The 25,082-nt window shown below is 46.3% G+C and overlaps 1 protein-coding gene across 1 annotated transcript; it reads right to left on the bottom strand.

Annotated features, from left to right (window-relative positions):
* Nucleotides 1-15,446: 15,446 nt before the first annotated feature.
* On the bottom strand, nucleotides 15,447-19,595 carry LOC123088664 (WD repeat-containing protein GTS1). The gene is made up of 9 exons (XM_044510896.1): nucleotides 19,396-19,595; nucleotides 19,136-19,300; nucleotides 18,726-18,933; nucleotides 18,200-18,295; nucleotides 17,543-17,617; nucleotides 17,158-17,268; nucleotides 16,863-16,954; nucleotides 16,564-16,648; nucleotides 15,447-16,002 (listed from the first exon to the last, which is right to left on the bottom strand). Exons 2-9 carry the CDS (start codon nucleotides 19,288-19,290, stop codon nucleotides 15,640-15,642), a joined length of 1,185 nt encoding a protein of 394 aa, XP_044366831.1. The 5' UTR covers nucleotides 19,291-19,300; nucleotides 19,396-19,595; the 3' UTR covers nucleotides 15,447-15,639.
* Nucleotides 19,596-25,082: the final 5,487 nt, after the last annotated feature.

The raw sequence follows: 25,082 nt of genomic DNA, 5'->3' as shown, positions 1-25,082 counted from the left end.
CTGTGATATGAGATGGGTAAACTGGGAGTACATCAGGAAGAATGAAGAACATTATCCAGGGGTGTATGACAGTTTCCATGCTTGTGGAGTGGATGACTTTGTTGGGCAGAAGCTCACAAAGTGGAACGATGAGCTAATTATGCAGTTCTACTCCATAGCTCACTTCTACCCAGATGGAAAGATTTTCTGGATGTCTGAAGGTACTAGGTACCAATCATCAGTTGAAGAATGGGCAAAGTTGATCAAAGCACCTAAGGAAAATGAGGATAACTTGGATGTCTATGCCAAGAAGAAGAAGGATCACAACTCCATGGCACACATGTACAGAGAGATCCCAGATGCTGTTGTTGGGACACACAAGTTTGGATCAGTACATTACCTTCTGTCAAGATTGCCAACAATCAACTGGATCCTCAGGCACACTCTTTTTCCTAAGTCTGGAGATCACAAGATGATCAGAGGCCATGCCATCAACCTACTTCACATATTTGATGTGCCTCAAAATTTCAAGGTCATGAGCCTCATAGTGGAAACTATCAAGAGGACAGCTGCAGATCAAAAGAGAAGTTGTGGATATGCCCCACAGATCCAGGAGCTCATCAATTCCAAGATGGGCACAGGCACATACCTTTTGGACAAGGAACACATGCACATCTATCCAGATTTTGAGGACAACACCGTGGTAATGGATGAAGATGAACCATCTTCTGTGCAAGCACAAGCAAAGAAGGAGAAGGCAAGGACTGAAAAGGCTGCAAAGATGCCACCCATTGATGAGGCATCTCAGTACTTCTTAAAGAGCAAGCAGGATCAGCTTGGCTACTTGATTGCCTCCACTCTGAGGATTGAGAAGGGATTGGCCACCCTGACTCAAAACCAGGAGAGCCTGGAGAGGATCCTGGAGCAGAAGTTCTATGACTTGGATGTGAAGGTCACTGAGATACAGTCAGTTGTTGAGCAACTTCGGGATGACATGCAGGAGAGGAAGGGCAAGACTACTACTGATGCTTTTGCCAGAGTGCCCAGGAGCCAGAGATCAGATGCAGTGCCTGTTCCAGACACCAGACCCACTTCATCTGCACCAGCTACAGCTTCAGTGCCACCAGCTCCAGCACCTACTCCACTAGCTCCATCTACATCAACTGATGCCTTCGTCCTTGGAGTCTTATCTACACCACCACCTGAAGACCAAGCCTGAGAGTCGATTTAGCGCTATGCATTTTCTATGAACTTTTTGGTAACTTGTTGCCAAAGGGGGAGAAAAATGTATAGATCATAGGCTTCGAGAGAGAGTGTTGCTTTTGTTCTCTCTTGTTTTGGGGGTTGAACTTTATTTGCTTGTTTGAGATACTTTATGCTTTTGTGAGATACTTGGATGATCATGTGTTTGATCATATGCTACCTTAATGCTTGTTGGATGACATTATCCTTTTATCTCTATATGATCATTCACTTTGCTTGGTGATGAGTGCATGTATTTAATTATTATCATTTTGAGTGCTCAACCAAGATGTATGTGACATGGAAGAGTAACTCTTGATCCTAACACATTGTGCATTTGCAGTCCAAAGCAAATCTTAAACTATGCACAAATTTAGGGGGAGCTCTTACATTTCACATACTTCTCAAAGCGACAATGTCTTTCACTCTTATTATCATTTGTCGAAGCTTTGATCTATATGTTGTCATCAATTACCAAAAAGGGGGAGATTGCAAGTGCAACTATCCCTAGGTGGTTTTGGTAATTCCTAACAACATATAGCTCATTGAGCTAATGCTATTTCAAGTTGAATATTTCAGGAAAGCTCAACGATTGGCATGGCATGGATGAGAAAAGTGGACCCCTCAAAATGCTAAGGACAAAAGGATTGGCTCAAGCTCAAATCTCAAGACTCTACATTTTATATTTTAGTGATCCAAGATCACATTGAGTCTATAGGAAAAGCCAATACTATCAAGGAGGGATGAGGTGTTGCTTAATGGCTTACTTGCTCAAAATGCTTAGTGATATGCTCCAAAGCGCTCAACTACTTTCTCACATCCGCATATGACCTAAACAAAAAGTCAAACTCGGCCCCACCGATTCTTTCTATCCGGCGCCACCGAGTTCAGATGTCATAGCCACTGCCACAAACCCTAGGCAAATCGGTCTCACCGATAGGGATCTCAGTCTCACCGAGATGGGATTGTAATCTCTCTGTTTCCCTTCGCAATGTTTCGGTACCACCGAGATGAGTGATCGGTCCCACCGAGATTGCAATGCAAACTCTCTGTTTCCCTTTCGTAACGTTTCGGTCCAACCGAGATGAGTGAATCGGTCCCACCGAGTTTGCGTGACCAACTCTCTGGTTAGCTTATTACCAAAATCGGTCCCACCGAGTTTGTGTAATCGGTCTCACCGAGATTATGTTATGCCCTAACCCTAACCATATCGGTCCTATCGAGTTGCATGTCGGTCCCACCGAAAATCTTAACGGTCACTAGATTTGCTAAATCGGTCCGACCGAGTTTCTCAATTTGGTCCCACCGAGTTTGGCAAGTTGTGTGTAATGGTTAGATTTTGTGTGGAGGCTATATATACCCCTCCACCTCCTCATCATTCATGGAGAGAGCCATCAGAACGAACCTACACTTCCAGCATACATTTTCTGAGAGAGAACCACCTACACTTGTGTTGAGGCCAAGATATTCCATTCCTACTGAGGGAGTCCTGGATTAGGGGGTGTCCGGATGGCCAGACTATAACCTTTGGCCGGACTCCTGGACTATGAAGATACAAGATTGAAGACTTCGTCCCGTGTCCGGATGGGACTTTCCTTGGCGTGGAAGGCAAGCTTGGCGATACGGATATGTAGATCTCCTCCCATTGTAACCGACTTTGTGTAACTCTAGCCCTCTCCGGTGTCTATATAAACCGGAGGGTTTTAGTCCGTAGGACGAACAACAATCATGCCATAGGCTAGCTTCTAGGGTTTAGCCTCTCTAATCTTGTGGTAGATCTACTCTTGTACTACCCATATCATAAATATTAATCAAGCAGGAGTAGGGTTTTACCTCCATCGAGAGGGCCCGAACCTGGGTAAAAACATCGTGCCCCTTGTCTCCTATTACCATCCGCCTAGACGCACAGTTCGGGACCCCCTACCCGAGATCCGCCGGTTTTGACACTGACATTGGTGCTTTCATTGAGAGTTCCTCTGTGTCGTCATCTTTAGGCCCGATGGCTCCTCCGATCATCAACAACGATGCAGTCCAGGGTGAGACTTTTCTCTCCGGACAGATCTTCGTATTCGGCGGCTTTGCACTGCGGGCCAATTCGCTTGGCCATCTGGAGCAGATCGAAAGCTACGCCCCTGGCCATCAGGTCAGATTTGGAAGTTTGAACTACACAGTTGACGTCCGCGGAGACTTGATCTTTGAATGGTTTGAGCCACAGCAAAGCGCGCCGCACTATTACGATGGGCATGATCTAGCTCTGCCGCCGAACAGTGCCCTAGAGGACGCACCCATGTCCGCTCCGACCCTTAGCTCAGAGCCGACTGCGCCGATCGAGGACGGGTGGCTAGACACCGCCTCGAGGGCTCCAATCTCTACGGCGATCGAGCCGAACACCAGCCGTGTCCTCTGCGAAGCCCGTGACTCCAAGGTGCCGGACTCCTCTCCGGACTCCGAACCCTCCACGCCCCCGCCAATCGAATCCGATTGGGCGCCGATCATGGAGTTCACCGCCGCGGACATCTTTCAGCACTCGCCCTTCGGTGACATTCTGAATTCACTAAAGTCTCTCTCTTTATCAGGAGAGCCCTGGCCGGACTATGGTCAGCAAGGTTGGGATGCAGACGACGAAGAAATTCAAATCCCACCCACCACCCACTTTGTAGCCACTGTCGATGGTTTAACCGACATGCTCGACTTCGACTCCAAAGACATCGACGGTATGGACGCCGATGCAGGAAACAACCAAGAACCAGCGCCTATAGGGCACTGGAAGGCCACCGCGTCGTATGGCATATACATGGTGGACACCCCAAAAGAAGGGAACGGCGATGGAACAATGGAGGATGACCCCTCCAAGAAGCATCCTAAGCGCCGGCGTCAGCGGCGCCGCTCTAAATCCCGCCAAAGCAAAAATGGCGATTCCGGCATGGGAGATAATAACACCCCGGACAGTGCCGAAGACAACCCCCTCCAGCAGAATTCAGCACAGGAGGATGGAGAAGCCAGCCCTCATGAGAGAGCGGCAGACAAAGAGATAGAGGACGATAATTACATGCCTTGCTCCGAAGACGAGGCAAGCCTCGACGACGACGAATTTGTCGTGCCTGAGGATCCCGTCAAACAAGAGCGTTTCAAACGCAGGCTTATGGCCACGGCGAGCAGCCTCAAGAAAAAGCAGCAACAGCTTAGAGCTGACCAAGACTCGCTAGCCGACAGATGGACTGAAGTCCTTGCGGCCGAAGAGTACAGACTCGAACGCCCCTCCAAGAGCTACCCAAAGCGCAGGCTGCTACCCCATTTAGAGGAGGAAGCACCTAAACCTACATCACCAACGCACGACGCGGCCGACCGGCCACCTCGTGGCGGCGACAGAGAGGCCTCTCGGCCCTCCACTCAAGCCGCACCCCGGCCTCGCTCAAAAAATACCAAGGCACGGGGAAATGCGCTAGACCTGCGAGGTATATTGGAGGACAAGGCAAGGCAAACAAGATCAATCTACGGATCACGTGGGCGCCCCACGACACGTGATGATAACCGTCACGCCGGATACGGCAAATCCGACCGGGCCGAACACAGTAGGCAAAGCTCATTGGAGCTACGTCGTGATATAGTCCAGTACAGAGGCGCCGCACACCCACTATGCTTCACAGATGAAGTAATGGATCATCAAATCCCCGAGGGTTTCAAACCCGTAAACATCGAATCATACGATGGCACAACAGATCCTGCGGTATGGATCGAGGATTATCTCCTTCATATCCACATGGCCCGCGGTGATGATCTACACGCCATCAAATACCTCCCACTCAAGCTTAAAGGACCAGCTCGGCATTGGCTTAACAGCTTGCCAGTAGAGTCAATTGGTTGTTGGGAGGACCTGGAAGACGCAATCCTCGACAATTTCCAGGGCACCTATGTGCGACCACCAGACGCCGATGACCTAAGCCACATAATTCAGCAGCCAGAGGAATCGGCCAGACAATTCTGGACACGGTTCCTAACCAAGAAAAATCAAAAAGTCGACTGTCCGGACGCAGAGGCCCTTGCAGCCTTCAAACATAACATCCGTGACGAGTGGCTTGCCCGGCACCTAGGATAGGAAAAGCCGAAATCCATGGCAGCCCTCACAACACTCATGACCAGCTTTTGTGCGGGAGAAGACAGCTGGCTAGCTCGTAGTAATAACATGACCAAGAGCCCTGGTAATTCGGACACCAAGGACAGCAATGGCAGGTCGCGTCGCAACAAGCACAAGCGCCGCATTAACGGCGACAATGCTGAGGATACGGCAGTTAATGCCGGATTCAGAGGCTCTAAACCTGGTCAGCGGAAAAAGCCATTTAAAAGAAATACTCCGTGCCCGTCCAGTTTGGACCGAATACTCGATCGCTCGTGCCAGATACACGGCACCCCCGAAAAACCAGTCAATCACACCAACAGGGATTGTTGGGTGTTCAAGCAGGCAGGCAAGTTAAATGCCGAAAACAGCGACAAGGGGCTGCATAGCGATGACGAGGAGGAGCCCCGACCGCCGAACAATAGGGGACAGAAGGGCTTCCCCCCACAAGTGCGGACGGTGAACATGATATACGCAACCCACATCCCCAAAATGGAGCGGAAGTGTGCACTCAGGGACGTATATGCGTTGGAGCCAGTCGCCCCAAAGTTCAACCTGTGGTCCTCCTGCCCGATCACTTTTGATCGAAGGGACCACCCCACTAGCATCCGCCATGGCGGATTCGCTGCATTGGTTCTAGACCCAATCATTGACGGATTTCACCTCACTAGAGTCCTTATGGATGGCGGCAGCAGCCTGAACCTGCTTTATCAGGATACAGTGCGAAAAATGGGCATAGATCCCTCAAGGATTAAACCCACAAAGACGACCTTTAAAGGCGTCATACCAGGTGTAGAGGCCAACTGTACAGGCTCAGTTACACTTGAGGTGGTCTTTGGATCCCCGGATAATTTCCGAAGCGAGGAGTTAATCTTCGACACAGTCCCGTTCCGCAGTGGCTATCACGCACTGCTCGGACGAACCGCATTTGCAAAGTTCAATGCGGTGCCGCACTACGCATATCTCAAGCTCAAGATGCCAGGCCCTCGAGGAGTCATTAGGGTCAATGGAAACACCGAACGCTCTCTCCGAACGGAGGAGCATACGGCGGCCCTCGCGGTGGAAGTACAAAGTAGCCTCTCAAGGCAATTCTCCAGTCCGGCTATTAAACGTCCGGATACCGTCAAGCGCGCCCGGAGTAACCTACAACAAGACCGTCTGGCACGTTCCGAGCAAGCGTAGCAATGCGGCCCCAACCCCAGCCCTCGCGAAATTGCAAAACCAGTACTACGCGTACATAATTACGCTCTGGAAATACCATGGGCACAGGGGGAGGGGCACGACCACGGCATGCCCAAAATGCGGCTCAACCGCACTAGGGGCTCCCGATTTTGTCATTCTTTTTCTTACTTTCAGGACTCCACTCTCCAAAAGGCCTGTCCGGCAGTACAATCGCCGAACACACGATGCAACAGCCAGGGAGGCAGAAAGCTACGTCGAATGTCCAGGTGGTCTCTGTAACGAGCTAAATACCTGTCTTACATACCATCCCGCAGCTCGCCCCTGGAGGGGGACATGTCCAATAGTCCCATCTCTTGCTTATCGCACTATTTGTATCGTTCTGCTTTTACCGCAGCCTTTTCGAATAAACAATACATAGCTTTTGTCTATTATTGCATTCCCTTTTTTATGTAAGTATGTTCAATTATGACATTATGCAACCGTACACTTTGGTACGGCCAATACACCAGGGGCTTAAGTACCCCAGAATATGGTGTGAGAAGCCCGAACACTCTCACGAGTGTGGCACCCGAACTTATAGCATTAGATGCATCGGCTCCGAATCATGTCTTGGGTCAATAGTTGGGTTTGCCCGGCTCCCATGTTTTGGTACCTTACGTTCCGCTATATCGGCTAAGGTAGCGCTGGGAGAACTACTGCGATTGTGCCCCGGTTGAGCTGGGTTAAGCACCTCAGTAGAGAAAGCTAAAACTGACTGTCATGATAGGGCAAGAGCTGGTCGCTGTTCGAGAGGTTTCGAGTCTCTAAAGACTTATGCCGCTTAGAGCGAGGAGCCGGTTTTGTCTGGTCTAGGCGTGGATAGCACCCCGAACTCGGTCTTCCGAATACTAGGGGCTTCGCCGAAATTTAAAATTATATAATTCTATGGCTAAGTGAGAGTGATAAAGCATTATAGTCTGATTGCCTTGTTCGTTGTGCTGAGTGCCTCCCTCGAAGGACCCAAGAATGGGAACAAGAGCGCTCAGGTTTATCCCGAACACCCCCAGCACTCGTGGCATGGGGGCAGAAGCCGACGACTCGCCATCTCTTAGATTTAATAAACGGCCGCATAGAAGGTAATATTTTAAATTCAAAAAGCGTTGCTTAGCGCATATGAAAAAGTTTTCAGCGCACAGGATAACACGAGCGAGTTTACTCAGAAATTACATTCTTGGAACATTCATCCGCCATAAGGCGGGCACCCTTCAGGACGCCCTCATAATACATCTCAGGCTTGCGATGCTCCTTGCCCTCAGGTGGCCCATCTATCACCAGCTTCTCAGCATCCATCTTGCCCCAGTGCACTTTAACACGGGCAAGGGCCCTACGGGCGCCTTCGATGCATATGGAGCGCTTGATGACTTCAAGCCGTGGACAGGCATCCGCCAGCCGCCTCACCAGCCCAAAGTAGCTCCCAGGCATGACCTCCCCAGGCCATAGCCGGACTATAAGGCCCTTCATGGCCTGTTCGGCCACCTTATGAAGCTCGACCAGCTGCTTCAGCTGGTCGCTCAAGGGCACCGGGTGTCCGGCCTCAACATACTGGGACCAGAACACCTTCTCCGTCGAGCTCCCCTCCTCGGCTCGGTAGAATGCAGCAACGTCGGACACACTGCGGGGAAGATCTGTGAATGCTCCTGGAGAGCTCCGGACTCGGGTAAGTAACAAGTAATTCACTTTCACGTGCTTGCTTTGCATAAAGAATGCCTTACCCGCCGCTATCTTCTTCATCGCCTCAATTTCCTGGAGGGCTTTTTGGGCTTCGGCCTTGGCAGATTTGGCGCTCTCAAGGGCCGAGGCGAGCTCGGACTCTCGAGTCTTTGAGTCAAGCTCCAAACTCTCGTGTTTTTCCACGAGAGCCTGGAGCTCTTGCTGCACCTCCGCCACCCGCGCCTCCTGCTTTTCTCGCTCGATGCGCTCCACGGCCGCCTTGTCTTCGGCCTTGGACAGCGCTTTCTTCAGGGTCGCCACCTCGATTGTGGCCCCTGTAATACTCACGTTGGTCCTGTCATTTTTTGCAACCACATCTTTTTTATATTTTTACATAAGGTATAACTTACCTTCCTTGTCCTCGAGCTGCTTCTTGGCAAGGCCGAGCTCGTTCTCGGACCGCTCGAGGCTCTGCTTCAATGCATCGACCTCCGCAGTCAGTGCGGCAGATGTCAGCAGCGCAGCCTGCATTCCCATATTGACATACTTATGTTAGACTCCTGCGTATATCTTTTAGATTCTCAGTTCGGCTTTTCTTTCCGAACACCAAACTGAGCATCAGGGGCTACTGTCTATGCGGTAATATTTTTACATATCTTAAATACATACCTCAAAGCCTGTTAGAAGGCTGGCACAGGCTTCAGTTAGCCCGCTCTTGGCGGACTGAACCTTCTGGATCACCGCACTCATAATAGTGCGGTGCTCCTCGTCGATGGAGGCGCCGTTAAGCACCTCCAGCAAATTATCTGGTGCCTCCGGTTGGACGGAGGTCACCGGCGTCGTAGGCTTGCCCTTCTTACTAGAGGGCCGCCTGCCGGACTCCGGAACCGCTGAAGGTTCTGGTGCGGTGTCCGGCCCAGGGCCGGACTTGGAGCCCTTGGGGGTTTTGTCCCCTTTGCGCCGGGAGTCCGGGAGGTCGCCTTGCGGCGCCTCCAGGACCACCTCCTCCTGGCTTGGACCCTTTTGGGACTCCACCTCGGCATCATCCGCAGGGCGAGGGGAGGAGGCGGTCGGAAGTGAAGTGCTATTCACATCCGACGAGCTTAAGGAGCCGCTCGATGACACGCCGACCTGGCCTCGGGGCGGACTGCATGATTATATTCGGCGTCAGAAGATACTGTGCAATAAAGGAACGCCATGAGTTATTCTGGTATCCGGATACTTACGATTTGGCCCAGGGGCTTGGCCCTGGTTGGCCACTCCTCTTCGCAGTCGTCGGCGTTGGTGGAGTAGTCTGGAGGAATGGTCCTTCCCTTCTTGGACCCTCCGGCCCCCCCAGTTGGGGCGGCCTTCCTTTTCTTCTCTCCCCCCGCTGGGGGAGAGACCTCTCTTTCCTCCTCCTCGTTTTCGTGGGAGGAGTTCGCCTCGGAGTCATCGGACGATGAGTCCGACACCACCGGGCGCCGGGAACTCTTTCGAGTCCCCGTGGCTTTCTTCTTGGCCTTCTTCTCCAGCACCACGTAAGGTGCCAGGACCAGCAGCTTCGCCAGGCAGGCATCTGCTGGGCCTTCGGGCAAAGGAGCCGGACAGTCGATCTGTCAGGTCTTCTTCTGCCAGCCCTGTTAAAGGAACGGGAGCTTAGATCCCGCATAGAGTCAAACTATGAAAAACAAGTATCCCTTAAAGGGTAGAACAGGCTTACTACGCTGGCTTGGCGCTTCGCGCAGAATCCGCGATCCACGGTAATGGGAGGGGGAACCTCGGCGCCCTTGAATAGCACCTTCCAGGCATCCTCGTGCGTTGTGTCGAAGAGCCTGGTCAAAGTTTGGTGCTGGGTCGGGTTGAACTCCCACAAGTTAAAAGCCCATCATTGACACAGGAGGATCTGGCGGATGAGCATGGCCTGGACTACGTTGACAAGTTTAACCTTCTTGTCCACCAGGTTTTGGACGCAGGTTTGGAGTCCGGTCAGCTCTTCCGAATTACCCCACGACAGGCCCGTCTCTTTCCAGGAGGTGAGCCGTGTGGGGATGCCAGATTGGAATTCGGGGGCCGCTGCCCATTCAGGGTCACGCGGCTCGGTGATGTAGAACCACCCCGATTGCCACCCTTTGATGGTTTACATGAAGGAGCCCTCGAGCCATATAACGTTGGGCATCTTGCCCACCATGGCGCCTCCGCACTCCGCTTGTTGGCCGCCCACTACCTTCGGCTTGACATTGAAGGTCTTCAGCCATAAGCCGAAGTGGGGCTTGATGCGGAGGAAGGCCTCGCACACGACGATAAACGCCGAGATGTTGAGGATGAAGTTCAGGGCCAGATCGTGGAAATCCAGGCCGTAGTAGAACATGAGTCCCCGGACAAATGGGTGGAGTGGGAAGCCCAGTCCGTGGAGGAAATGGGGGAGGAACACCACCCTCTCATGGGGCCTGGGGGTGGGAATGAGCTGCCCCTCGCCTGGGAGCCGGTGCGCAATGTCGTTGGACAAGTATCCGGCTTTCCTCAACTTTTTGATGTGCCCCTCCGTGACGGAGGAGGCCATCCACCTGCCTCCCGCTCCGGACATGGCTGGAAAAGGTTGAGGTGGGAAGTGCGGACTTGGGCGCTGGAGCTCGAGTGCGCGGAAATGAATAAGCGAAGGAGGAAGAAGGTGTAGATGAAAAAGGTGGATCCTTATCCCCTTATATGGGCGGACGAAACTATGTGACCCCACCAGCCTGGTAAAACTCGCTTATCTCCCAAGCGCCGTAATTAATGGCACGGTTGGGTTACCCACGCCCGTATTGATGAGAATCCTGGAATAAGGGGACACGATCTCTGCTTCGACAAGACGTGCCAAGGAAACCGCCTCGCTAAGTGTGCTGAGGTGGGACAGTAAAAACGATTCGAATAAAGGCTTGGCCGTGGTGTGATGTCACGCTGTGGAATACGTCAGCAGATTGGATTTGTGTAAATATTATTCTCTCTACGGTGGTATGTGGAACTTATTTTGCAGAGCCGGACACTACCCTTGTGTTCAAAATCTTCTATGAAGTATTCGGAGGAGGAACCCGCCTTGCAATGCCAAAGACAATCTGCACACCGGACTCGTCGTCATTCAAGCCTGGTTCGGGGGCTACTGAGGGAGTCCTGGATTAGGGGGTGTCCGGATGGCCGGACTATAACCTTTGGCCGGACTCCTGGACTATGAAGATACAAGATTGAGGACTTCGTCCCGTGTCCGGATGGGACTTTCCTTGGCGTGGAAGGCAAGCTTGGTGATACGGATATGTAGATCTCCTCCCATTGTAACCAACTCTGTGTAACTCTAGCCCTCTCTGGTGTCTATATAAACCGGAGGGTTTTAGTCCGTAGGATGAACAACAATCATACCATAGGCTAGCTTCTAGGGTTTAGCCTCTCTGATCTCGTGGTAGATCTACTCTTGTACTACCCATATCATCAATATTAATCAAGCAGGAGTAGGGTTTTACCTCCATCGAGAGGGCCCGAACCTAGGTAAAAACATCGTGCCCCTTGTCTCCTGTTACCATCCGCCTAGACGCATAGTTCGGAACCCCCTACCCGAGATCTGCCGGTTTTGACACCGACACCTACCACATGAATCTTGATCTCTAGCCTTCCCCAAGTTGCTTTCCACTCAAATCTTCTTTCCACCAAATCCAAATCCTGTGAGAGAGAGTTGAGTGTTGTGGATACTATCATTTGAAGCACAAGAGCAAGGAGTTCATCATCAACACACCATTTGTTACTTCTTGGAGAGTGGTGACTCCTAGATTGGCTAGGTGTCACTTGGGAGCCTCCGAAGATTGTGGAGTTGAACCAAGGAGTTTGTAAGGGCAAGGAGATCGCCTACTTCGTGAAGATCTACCGCTAGTGAGGCAAGTCCTTCGTGGGCGACGGGCATGGTGGGATAGACAAGGTTGCTTCTTCGTGGACCCTTCGTGGATGGAGCCCTCCGTGGACTCGAGCAACTGTTACCCTTCGTGGGTTGAAGTCTCCATCAACGTGGATGTACGATAGCACCACCTATCGGAACCACGACAAAAACATCCGTGTCTCCAATTGCGTTTGAATTCTCCAAACCATTCCCTTTACATTCTTGCAAGTTGCATGCTTTACTTTCCGCTGCTCATATACTCTTTGCATGCTTGCTTGAATTGTGTTGAGATTGCTTGACTTGTGCTAAGTTAGCTAAAATCTGCCAAAGACTAAAATTGGGAAAAGGATAAGCTTTTATTTGGTCAAGTAGTCTAATCACCCCCCCCCCCTCTAGACATACTTTCGATCCTACACTAAGATTGAAGATTTTAACCCAATGATGCAAAGAATAGAAAGAAGGCTCACAGGATGTTCAACAGTGCTTTCCTATGATGGCAGAGTAATTCTTATTAAATATGTCTTTGCTGCTTTACCAATCTTCTTCATGTGCACCCTGGCTTTACCTGTGAGAGTAATTGAATAGGTAAACAAATATTGGAGAAACTTTCTTTGGAGAAAATTTGGCATGGAGGACAAAGGGACAGCCCTGATTGCCTGGTCCAAAGTCTGTCAGCCAAAAAAACAAGGAGGCTTGGGCATTTTGGACATTGCTCTTCACAATAAAGCTCTACTCATGAAAAACCTACTCAAGTTCTTCAACAAGGAAGATATCCCTTGGGTGAACCTTATTTGAGAGAAATACTATCACACTGAGGCACCAAGGGGAAAGGCAGAGGGCTCCTTCTGGTGGAAGACTCACATCTCACTATTGGAGAGGTTTAAACAAATAAGCAGTTGCGCCATTGGATCAGGTCAATCTGTTTTGTTCTGTAAAGACAAATGGCAAGATCAAGCTCTGCAGCAAGTACTCCCACAACTTTTCTCCTTTGCCATCAATGAGGATCAAACTGTTCATCACTTTTTGGAAACCCAAGATTGGACAGATCACTTCCACCTCCCAATGTCAGTAGAAACTTTTGGACAATTAATCAATTGGCAGAACTGGTTCCACAGTTGCATCTTCATAGAAAGGATAGTTGGATCATAAAGGGATCTTTTGGAAAAACTTCAACTATTCATATCTACAACCAGCCGATGGAGCATAAAGAGGAGCACCCATTCTTTAACATTATCTGGAGCAGTTCTAGCAGACTAAAACACAAAATATTCTTCTGGTTGGTGGCACACTGTAGAATCAACACCAGGGCACTTCTAGGTAGAAAAGGAATGCACCTAGATGACCCTTTCTGCCCAAATTGCAACCAACAGGCAGAGGAGACAACCATGCACCTGCTTTGGGACCAATTTTGCCTAGGATTGCTGGAATTCACTGATCCCTAACAGACAGAGAGGAACATCAGTATATGAGGATACAACACTTGCAATGAAATGCTTGCCAAAACCATTTGCTGAAATAGTTATTCTGGGATGCTGAAACATTTGGATACTCTTCAGATCACTCCCACACACTATTCAATCGTGGAGATTTCATCTCGAGCAAGATTTAGGACTCCTTCGACATAAGATCAAGAATAAGTTTGAATCAAGTTTCCTTCATTGGTTAGGCAATAACATGTAAAAGCATGATTTCTTTTCCTAGAGCAGGCATTGGCTGAGCCTTTAAGCCAAACTTTGGCCCCTCTAGGGTTTCAAAAAAAAATAGTGTGAAGTGTGCAGCGAATTTGCATGTCGGTTCACTGTGTACTCTCCTGTTGTCGAGTTGGTCTTGACCATGTAGTAAAGAAAAAGAAGATGATGATCGACAAAAGATAAGCCAGCAGCCAGTACTAAATGCTTTGTTTGTGGATCATCTTCCACTTGAGAGCCCCCGCAAAAAAAAAAAACTTCCACTTGAGAGATCATTTCAATTCCACTGCTGCTAGCTGTAGCAGCCGATGATGTGTAGTGGCTGAAACCTTCATGCATCCTGTGTTTTTTTTTAAAAGAGGCAAAAGATTTGCTCTTGTCAGTGATTAAGAAGAAGAAATTTGCATTACGGCCATCATTACCATCACTCATGTTTGTCGCATGGTTCTGTTTCTTGGATATTTTTTTCCAGGGAAGTAACCTAGTGTTCCCTCACTTGTGCAACCAATTGCCCATAACCGCTCACCAGGGAGATAATAGTTGAAAATAATGTTTATGTAAATTATTTTATAGTAGTATATGACATAATTTCGCATGGGCAATACATCTGATTACGCGGGTGTTGTATCTGCAAAATTCTCATCTTGTGTCTTGAGAGAAAAACAGACCTGGCTAGCAGTGAACTCCAACGTACTATCTTCCGCGGAATTGCTTCAACCAAATAGTACCAGTAAGGCCCTCCTCTTGATAAGGCTGCTGTCAATTTGGGACAGTCTCTGACATCTACTCCCTCCGTTTCAAATTTGAACTAAAACCACGACAAGTAATTTGGAACGGAGGGAGTAGTATCCTGAGGGCTGGTAGCTGCTGCAGGAGTCCCTCCGGTAGTGTCTCTATCCTTGAGCGCAGTGACTCCATACTTTCTCATCAGAGCATCACACCCAATGAGAGAGAGTTCTCTCAATTTTTTGACATTCCCGAGGTTTGTTGGCACAAAACCAGATCGACAAACTTTCAAGAGATGCAGGCAACTTTGGTACCTCCACCAAATTTTCACACCGTACAATCGAAAGAACCTCGAGTTGAGGAAGCAGGGCATTTACATCACCACATATTGTTGATGATGAAACTGAACCGGTTAAGTTGTAACAGTCAAACAAGTGTACATCTCCAAGACGATTCAAGTTTCCAAATTCTACCACTGGCCATTGTACCATATTATTGCTGCCTTTAATCCACATGCTTTCAACAAAACCAAAATGGTTCCATATATTCCGCTGTATTTGGGTAATACGGATAGGAGGAAGTATTATTTTATAGTTTAGCTTGTACTAACCGCTTTTTATGTCAAAAAAATATGAGGAATACTAATCGGCTTCACGTTATGTGTATTCTCGATTAGTATTCCTCATATTAGTATCTAGATACATCCCCTTCTATCCATTTTGATGACAAGTATTTCCGGACGGAGGGAGTATATGTTTGCGGGTTATAATGTCAGATATCTCAAAAAAAAACTGAAAATAACAAAATAATTTAGGCATGTGATAAGGTTCAGTTATAATGCAAGTATACAAGTGGAAGATTAATAAAGAAAAAAAGAATGACATCCGATACATAAGAGAGAAACATAAAAAGATGAAAAGTTAAGACCAAAATATAAAGGAGAAAATTGAATAACGACCACCGCACTCCTTGCTTCATTTACCAACAGCAAAAATTAGTACAGCCAGGAAACAGCAATAACAGGATCGTATGGTTAATTGGCAAGAAAATCAGGGACCTGACGTTATCGCCTCGATACAAACAAAACCAAATCTCATATGGATGCGTTAACCGAGAGACCAGACATCAATCTTGGAAGGTCAGTAGGGCTGATGTCGGATTTTCATTTTCTTGTCCATGCGTGACACGAGCGTACTAGAGATCCAGGACTTTTTTGTTGCTACGGCGTCGTCGGAGCGCCAGCAACATAGCCGGCCATCTTCACCTCCTGTCCACCCAAAGATGCCCTTGTTTTGGCCAAGGCTCTGAAGACTGCTTCCACCTGGGCATATGGTCCTGATGACTCCTGTGTGGCCTCCTTCGAGGACAGCCTCCGCCCAATCGATCGCTCCCGCAGGATCGTTTTTTACAGGGAAGTAACCTAGTGTCCCCTCGCTGGTGCCACCTATTGCCCATAACCGGTCATCAGGCAGAGAGTAGTGGCAGTCGACGAAGTAGTCCAACTGTCAATAGAACAAATGTAAGAATTTGAGAGGGGGGAAGATCTTCAGTATTTATAACCGCATTTCAACAGAAATGCACGCATGGAAGGAGTTGAAAAGGCAACGCGTCTGGATTTAGAGGAAATGGTGCTTGCAAGCAAGCATGCCTATTGATCACAAAGACAAGACTAAGAGCAAAGCCACACCCACAGAGATGTCTAAAAGTCACAATGGTCGTGGTGTTACACAGATGAATCTCTCTCTTCTTCTTTTTTTTTTTGCCAAAAACGGGTGTTACAGTCAGATTACAATTTTACAATTTAAATCAAGTTAACAGTAATTCAGAATGCTATTGTGCTGCGAATTATCAAGAGAAAACAAGAACATGTGCATGTAGCATCAAGATTGATTGTAACACTCAAAAAAATTCAGGCAGGCATAAGCCCGCCGTTGACACGTCAAAAAAAAAAATGCAAAAAAATCACTGTTAAACAATACCAAACCATGATCAGCATATAGTGAACTCAATAAAATGATGGAAATAGAATGTGCAAGGTAGGTTAAGCAGGCTTGTGTACTCACATGGTCAAGGTTCCACTTGTCACTAGCCAGGGAACGAGCATTCTCTATGTTCAATTCTCTAGTCCCATCATTCCAGTCCCAAGTGCTGCAATAATTAAATAGCAAACAGAGTAATGTTAAACTTGTGTACTTGTTAACTATAACTGTAAAACAAGTAGGGGATGCATAATATTGGGGGTGAAAATAGGGAAGAATCGGTCGGAAATATTCTCAAAACAGAGGCAAAAGGGGTAGGAGTTTCTTTGCCAATTGAATAATTTAACAGAATCTTTTACTAACTTCATGTGGAAAGAAATTACCTTAGTGTTTCAATATGAGTCAAACACCAAAGCTTCTGATACGTGTTTCCATAGAAACCCACCTTAGAAACAGAAGTCTCCACATTCATAACCTATAGAACAACAAATATCTGAGGGCCATCACAAATAAAAATGATGCATATAATGCAAACCATTATATCTAAGGGCATAATCTTCCAAGTGGACCTGACAAACACTAGTACTCAAATAACAACATAGCGAACTCGTGACTTTCAACTATTAGACAGGAGTCCCTAAGTATTTATAAAGCACAACATAGGCAACAACCACATACAGTTAGCAAATGGTCGTCCTCATTGATATCACCATCGGTGTCGAAGACGCACATTAACCCATCGACTGCCGCAGAAATGAGTTTACTCTGTTGATTTGGCGCAAATCGAACCTGTCCAGTAAAGAGTGATAAATCAGCACAACAATGACTGGTAACCACCCAACCTAGAATTTGTAGTGGATAAATATCATGTGACTGATATGAAGTCAATACAAAAGTATGAATATTTAGGACAGTAATATAATCAACAAGTTAAGAAAATAAAAGTATCTGAGAGCACTACTTGCCATTATAATAACTGTAAAATGATATCCACATACATGGAGTATGCGAGTTAGGCTTCGTCTTAGTGGAAAACATGCAAACTCTATAGAACAATGCATACCTGGGTTACATCGTCCATGTGGGATTCCTCTAAGCAGGCTACCTGTTTTGAACTTCTCCAGTCCCACAACAGAACCTACGATCAAGCAACTCGAGTGAGACTCGACCTGAATAACCTCATGAAACCTTGTCGTTTTTGCTCTATCAGATGTACATATTATGTGAACTAAAAACACAACTTCTAGTTGAAAAGACATTGCTATGGGAAAACCTGAACTACATTGGCAATTATCATACAAGGAAATCAGATGTGTAGGATAATTCGTAGCTAGCTTGCAGCTCTACCACAGTTGAGGGTAGCAACTCGCTTGAGCATACGTCCTTCACTTCACCCACAAGTCTAGCATATACCACATATACTAATGAATTGGCACAAAGTTCATACACATGTTAACTAACACTTGGCCTAATAAAAATGCACAAATTGAAGTAACCTCAATTCTTCGACATACAATATGGTTATACAATGTTTGACATTCAAGAATGACCGCCCATACATCACAAAGATTAGAAGCATACATCGACCATTGCAGGTACCAAGGTGGACAGAATATTATAAGCATACATGCACCAATGGTTGCAGGTGCAGAGTGGATGTGAACAAACTTAAGCTCTTATAAATATGACTCTAATATATGAAAGAACAATGTTCATTTACCTTGGAGTTAGAACCAGCAGCAAGTAGGTTACCACTTGTTCCACCAAAGGAGAAGGTAAACATTTCATGCGAGGGGCCAGCATTTAGCAAAGATATCTGGCAGACATTTAGAGGACAGTGAATGGTTGAACATAGAAAATGCAAGTATTTTAATCAACCATAGTACTTTAGAAATAGCTGAAGCGCTAGTTACTTACACAGTAGATTTATTCCCGAATTAATAACAAAGTCACTAGTCCATATGTCATCTCATTTGTACGGGAGAAAAAATTAATAGGTGTCCAGTGTGAACAGAACAGAAAAACTCAATGAAATACATTCAAAAATTAAAGAATGAATTATTAGCCAACCTCAATCCAAACCAAGCATCACAAGAGTTAACAATTAATGTAGAGATTTCATTAATGTATCACCACTTTATATGTAACATCAAGAAAAAGTAACTTTGCAATCATCCACACTCACGCAGTATTAATGTTCAGACAAGATGAATTTTCAACAATCAGGATGTAGTAGAAAAATAAACCTGCTTAAAGCTCCTTGTGTCCCAGGCTCTGATGGTTCCATCAGCAGAGCAAGAGCATATCACTTGCGGCGATGACGGAGCTGAAAAGGCAATCTCATGGATGGACCCTGTATGCCCTGTGCATTCGCCCAGATACTGCCCAGTTGCTGGAGCATAGAACTTGAGTGCGTTTGTCGACAGAGAAACCGCGAGCTTTGAGATCTCCTGACTTGTCACAAGAAGATGTATGAAATTAGACATATCAAGTACTACTAGCATATATTTTTATCAACAGGTTCATTCAGTTATGAGCAACGGGAAGGAAAAACTTGCTGGAAGCTACAGCATTCTAATCTTATTATTCAGAAACAACCTAATTCATCTGAACCCAAGTAGTAGAACAGAATCTGCAGCCGAAAGGGGGAAGCTACCAAGAAGCTATCTGGAAAACGTAGTCGTCGCCGAAGTTGGTCTGGATGCTGTTCTTGAGGCCCAGCCGCCTCGCCGGTGAGGCGCCGCCGCCCGGGACCGGGGTCACTTGCGCCTCCACATCCATGGCCGAATCGCCCCCGTTACCAACCTCCATCGCGCAGGCCCTTGAATCAACACACGCCGCCCAGAAAGAACAATCAGCATGTATGTCAATGTCCAAAATCGCACCTTCTCGCCGGAGAAGAGAAAAATAAATTACCTTTGATTGGCTGGGAGCGGCCGGACGGGTGTCGGAGGTGAGCACCTGACGCTCGGGCAGCTGGCGGCGGGAGAGGAGAGGAGAGGTCGCGGCAGGGGGGGAGGAGGTGCGGCGGCGGCGGCGGCGCCGCTCGGCGAGGAAGCCCTAGACGGAGGGGAGGGAGGGAGGAAAAAGAGACGCTTTGCCCTTCTGTTTCTGGACCAGCCAGTGTTTAGTTATGTCTTTTTTTTTTCTTTTTCCTTTATATAAATTTTAACCTTTTTTCCTTTCAATTTTAATGAACTGAAAGTTGCCCATGTTTTTTTCTCAAAAAAAATTATGTTTTCACTAAAGAATATCCTTTCCTAAGCCGATGTTGGATTTTGCTTTCTGTTTTCAAGTTAAATACAGCTTGTGCCCTTAAGGGAGCACACACAAAAAAATACAGCTTCTTCTCTTTTTTTTGCGAGAAAATTTTCGATCTATTCATCTTCAATCATGGCAGTACAATAAACACCAAAAATAATTAAAAAATTACATCCAGATTCTTAGACCACCATAGCGACGACTACAAGCACTGAAGCGAGCCGTAGGCGCGGCGCCGTCATCGCCCCTCCCTCGCCGGAGTCGGGCACAACTTGTTGTAGTACACAGTCAGAAAGTCGTCCTGCTAAGGTCACATAGGATTAGTGCACCAGAACATGAACCGCCGCCGGTGAAGAATAACGTAGATCGAAAGGATTCAACCCGCAGACACATGAACATAGACGAAGAACAACCAGATCCTACGACATAAATTTCATGTCACGCATCTTGTTGCCTGATAAGGTAAATTGTTGGTTAATGACATGCGTTTTCAAGAATCAAAATACGGCCTAGATTACATTTTGAAATTGTTTTCTGTAGGATGGGTGTGGGGCAAAGCAAAACAACTTTTGGTTCAACCAAAACACAACGCTTTCATGTTACACGACCACACACATGTAATGCACACAAGGAAGCTAAAGCCATCACATGAGTCAAAAGGTGTTGTTGGTAAAACTCACAAGGTGTGGGAAGGACCCCCTGTTAGAATAAATCCAAGGCACTCCGTCGATCATCCGAGAACCAAGCAATCATCACACGAGCACGACACCGAGATTTGTTAACGAGGTTCACCGATATGGCTACATCCCCGGGGCCTGACTATGGGCGCTCCTCCCCATGATACCGCTACAATACCGCGCCCGGTCGCCCTGGAGACCGGCACATGCCGTCGGCTTCCCCTGCGTTCCGGTGCTATTATGTTGGCATAGGTTACATCGTGTGTCCACCCCCGCTATATAAGAAAGGCCTAGGATACAAATGTCCTATTAGGACACGACTCCATATCCTACCTAAACACAATACTACTCAGAGTCCAACTGTAACCTACCTTGTACACAATATTCGACACAACTCTAACACCCCCCCCCCCCCCCCCCCACACACACACACACCCATCGCACACACAGGCAAGGCGACGGTTTAAAACTCCATCGCGGAAAGGCGGTAAAAACCGCTTGTATAGCAGTCGTCTGCACTAGTAATCATAGCGAGGTAAAGGAATTTTATTCTTGCACCATGTGCAATGAGTTGATGGGCTGCTATGTCTTCCTTGCAAAGTTGCTCAAAGGCAAGGCGTGGAATTTTGTCATATGTTACTATATCTTTCTTTATTATGTGAATAAGATGAAGCCTCACTATTGAATGACTGGGTAGATTTTGTTGTAGAAATTGCAACAAAACTTTGTGTTGCCTCCACGGTTACCCGAGACAGCATCAACAGCAACACCAACATATGTTTGTGGTACATGGCTCTCCACATAATCCCATAGAAGATACCCGGGATCTACAAACCCATGACCTGGCTGCCCGTCACTCTCGCCCACAGACGATTGGCTACTAGTTGTGCCGCTTCCAGATGTCATGCTACCTAACAAGCTAACAACAAGTAAACAATCACCAATCAAGCATTCACCATTCAAGATTGAATAATGGCAAAGCATAGGTATTGATTCAACTATTCAAGCAAACAGCAGCAGCACAAGCACTCAACGAGGAACACAACATGTGTAGCAAACAACAACAACACAAGCATTCAAAGAGCAGTAGGCCAACAAGCAACATCTAGCAGCTTAATGAAGAAAATCGGAAGAATAAAAGATGAAGGAGTTGAGGAATGAGGAGAGTTGTTGGGTTACCCGCGACTGCAAGGAGAGGCTGCTAGATGTGCTGGGGATTGTGGTCGTCGGTCAAGTCCAGGTGTCGTCGGCGACCGCTTCAATCCAGGAGACGGTGGCGCATTCACTATTGTCTTTGCGCTCCTTATGTGGAGAGCGTGTGTGGGACCCTGCAAAATAGGGTTTAGGTGTTGGTTTGAGGCTGTTTTTGAGCCAGCCCGTGACACATAAGTGTCCTGCTGTATCCCTATAATTTTCTTAAATAAAAAATCGGAGGATCTAGCTGAATTCCAGTATCCCAGCATATCTGTTGTATCAGGACGCCAAATCGGCAGTTTCTGGTGTTTTATTTATTCCTTGTCACGATCACGGAATCCCGACTTTCTTTTTTGGAACGGTTTTTTACTTTTCCTTTTCTTATTTTGTGTTTATTTTTTCTTGTACTAAATGCGTAAAGTTTTATAATTCATAAACTTTTTTTCAAAATCTATGAACTTTTGTCAAATTGATGAACTTTTTCTTTCAAAATCGATGAACATTTTTCAAAATGATGAACTGTTTTTTCAAATTTGATGAACTGATTTTTAAAATTCGATGAACTCTTTTCAAATCCGATGAATCGATGAACTTTTCTTCAATTTTGATGAACTTTTTACTAATTTCATGAACTTTTTTTTCAAATCTGATGAACTTTTGTTTTCAAATCCAGTGAACTCTTTTCAAATCTGATGAACTTTTTTCAAACTCATGGTCGTTTTTCATTGTTATGAACTTTTATTAAAAATCAGTGCACTTTTTTCCATTTCATGAACTTTTATTTTTGAATTCGCGAACTTATTTGAATACATGAACCTTTTTTACATTGGCCAACCTTTTTACGCATGTTTGTCAACTTTCCAAATTTGTTCACATTTTTTCTATACATTCACGTTTTTAATTAATGTTTTCAAATAATTCAAAAATCTAATAAGTAGCGCTGCTACGCTGGTTCTTAAATCAATTCGCGCTGAAGTGAATCACTAGCAGCCAAATACGAAGACGAGTGTGAGGTCACGAGTTCGATTCACAAAGAGCCATTTTTTTAGGGACGTGGCTAGGGAGCGCCACTGCGCTCGTTTGTTGTTTGGAGCACACCGACGTATATAGTAAGTGCATGCCCCTGTCTACGCTAGAAAAGGAAATTGTTCGGCCACATCCCGTAGCGACAAGGCTATCAATTGAATTAGCCTAGATCTTGTCCCACATACATTTATTTGGTGATTTAAAAAGTTGTGAAATGCATAACTTTTGATTCAAGCATCAAAATTCAGTTCCGTTTTCACCGTCAGTTTCTGACGACGAGTTCTTCATAAATAGATTCCATATGGGTAGGTTTCATCCAAAAAATTTAAGGGCAACTTTGGGTGCAATGAAGACAATTATAGTGCTATAGGAAAGCAACTATTAGGTTGGTTTGAGTAAACACGAAAAAAATCACAGAAAATATAAGGCATCTTTAGTGTTACATACAAAGCAACTTCACCGCACTATGTGTATCTGTGAGTTTTGCTAATTTTATCCCAACTTGCATAACATGGTTGCTCAATTGCCTATTATTGATGCTTAGTTGCCTATAGTTGATGTTCAACTGCCTATAAATGCTATAAATTGCCTATAATCGATGCCTAGGTGCCTGCCATTGCTAATTAGTTGCCTACAATTGCTGCTCAGTTGCCTAACTTTGCAAAATAGTTGCCTAAAATATTATGAAGTTGTTTATCTTTTTTTCTAAGTTGCCTACAGACACTCTGAAGTGGCCAAGATTCACCATCATGTTGCCTACCATAACTAGCAATAGCGGACACAAGAGCATCGTCGGTAGACAACATCATAGTATTATGGGAAATTTAGAAATAATGACATACGAGCATGAACAATAGGAAATTTAGAAGTATCGGTGAGGAAGTTAGGAGAATGTTATACAAAATTAAGTAGGACGCAAAATGTAGTGAAGTTGCCAGCTTTTAGCCCTAAAGTTGCCTCATGTCGAAGGAAAGTTGCTTATGAAGGTGGTGTGATATTATTTATCTCCGTTTCGAAGTTGTTTCGTATTATTAGTTAGTTGCTATTTGTTGCTAGTTAGTTATTTTTATCAGTGAACTTCCTCCTGTTTAGCACTAGAGTTGCCTCATCTAGTATCAAAGTTGTTTTTGAAAAAAAATCAAAGAAGCATATCCATGTTGGGTTTAGTTTCGAAGAGCTCGCTGTGACCTGGCTAGCCAACTCATGTGTGTTTTTCATCATTATATTTGAAGATTTTAATGATTTTCGCAGGCAATGATACGTCTCCAACGTATCTATAATTTTTGATTGCTCCATGCTATTATATTATCCATCTTGGATGTTTTATATGCATCTATATGCTATTTTATATGATTTTTGGGACTAACCTATTAACCTAGAGCCGAGTGCCAGTTTCTGTTTTTTCTTTGTTTTTGAGTTTTACAGAAAAAGAGTACCAAACGGAGTCCAATTGACAAGCCAATTTATGAAGATTTTTTATGGACCAGAAGATGCCTTCGAAGGAAAAGAGTTGGACCAGAAGAGTCACGAGCCATCCACGAGGGTGGAGAGCGCGCCCTACCCCCTGGGCGCACCCCCTACCTCGTGGATGACTCGGAGACCCCCCTAACGTGCAACTGACGCCAAAAATTCCTATAAATACAGAAACCCTCGAAAGGAAACCTAGATCGGGAGTTCCGCCGCCGCAAGCCTCTGTAGCCACCAAAAACCAATCGGGACCCTGTTCCGGCACCCTGCCGGAGGGGGGATCCATCACCGGTGGCCATCTTCATCATTTCGGCGCTATCCATGACGAGGAGGGAGTAGTTCACCCTCGGGGCTGAGGGTATGTACCAGTATCTATATGTTTGATCTCTCTCTCTCTTGTGTCGTTGATTTGGCACGATCTTGATGTACCGCGAGATTTGCTATTATAGTTGGACCTTATGATGCTTATCCCCCTCTACCTTCTTGTAATGGATTGAGTTTTCCCTTTAAAGTTATCTTATCGGATTGAGTCTTTAAGGATTTGAGAACACTTGATGTATGTCTTGCGTGGGATACCCGCGGTGACAATGGGGTATTCTATTGATTCACTTGATGTATGTTTTGATGATCAACTTGCGGGTTCCGTGACCTTGGGAATCTATGCATAGGGGTTGGCACACGTTTTGTCTTGATTCTCCGATAGAAACTTTGGGGCACTTTATGAAGTACTTTGTGTTGGTTAAATAGATGAATCTGAGATTGTGTGATGCATATCGTATAATCATACCCGCGGATATTTGTGCTGGCATTGGAGTATCTAGGTGACATTAGGGTTTTGGTTGATTTGTGTCTTAAGATGTTATTTTACTACGAACTCTAGGGTTGTTTGTGACACTTATAGGAATAGCCCAATGGATTGATCGGAAAGAATAACTTTGAGGTGGTTTTGTACCCTACAATTATCTCTTTGTTTATTCT

The sequence above is a fragment of the Triticum aestivum genome, chromosome 4A, assembly GCF_018294505.1.
Source record: "Triticum aestivum cultivar Chinese Spring chromosome 4A, IWGSC CS RefSeq v2.1, whole genome shotgun sequence".
Taxonomy (NCBI): Eukaryota; Viridiplantae; Streptophyta; class Magnoliopsida; order Poales; family Poaceae; genus Triticum; species Triticum aestivum.
This window is presented reverse-complemented; position numbering and strand designations above follow the sequence as displayed.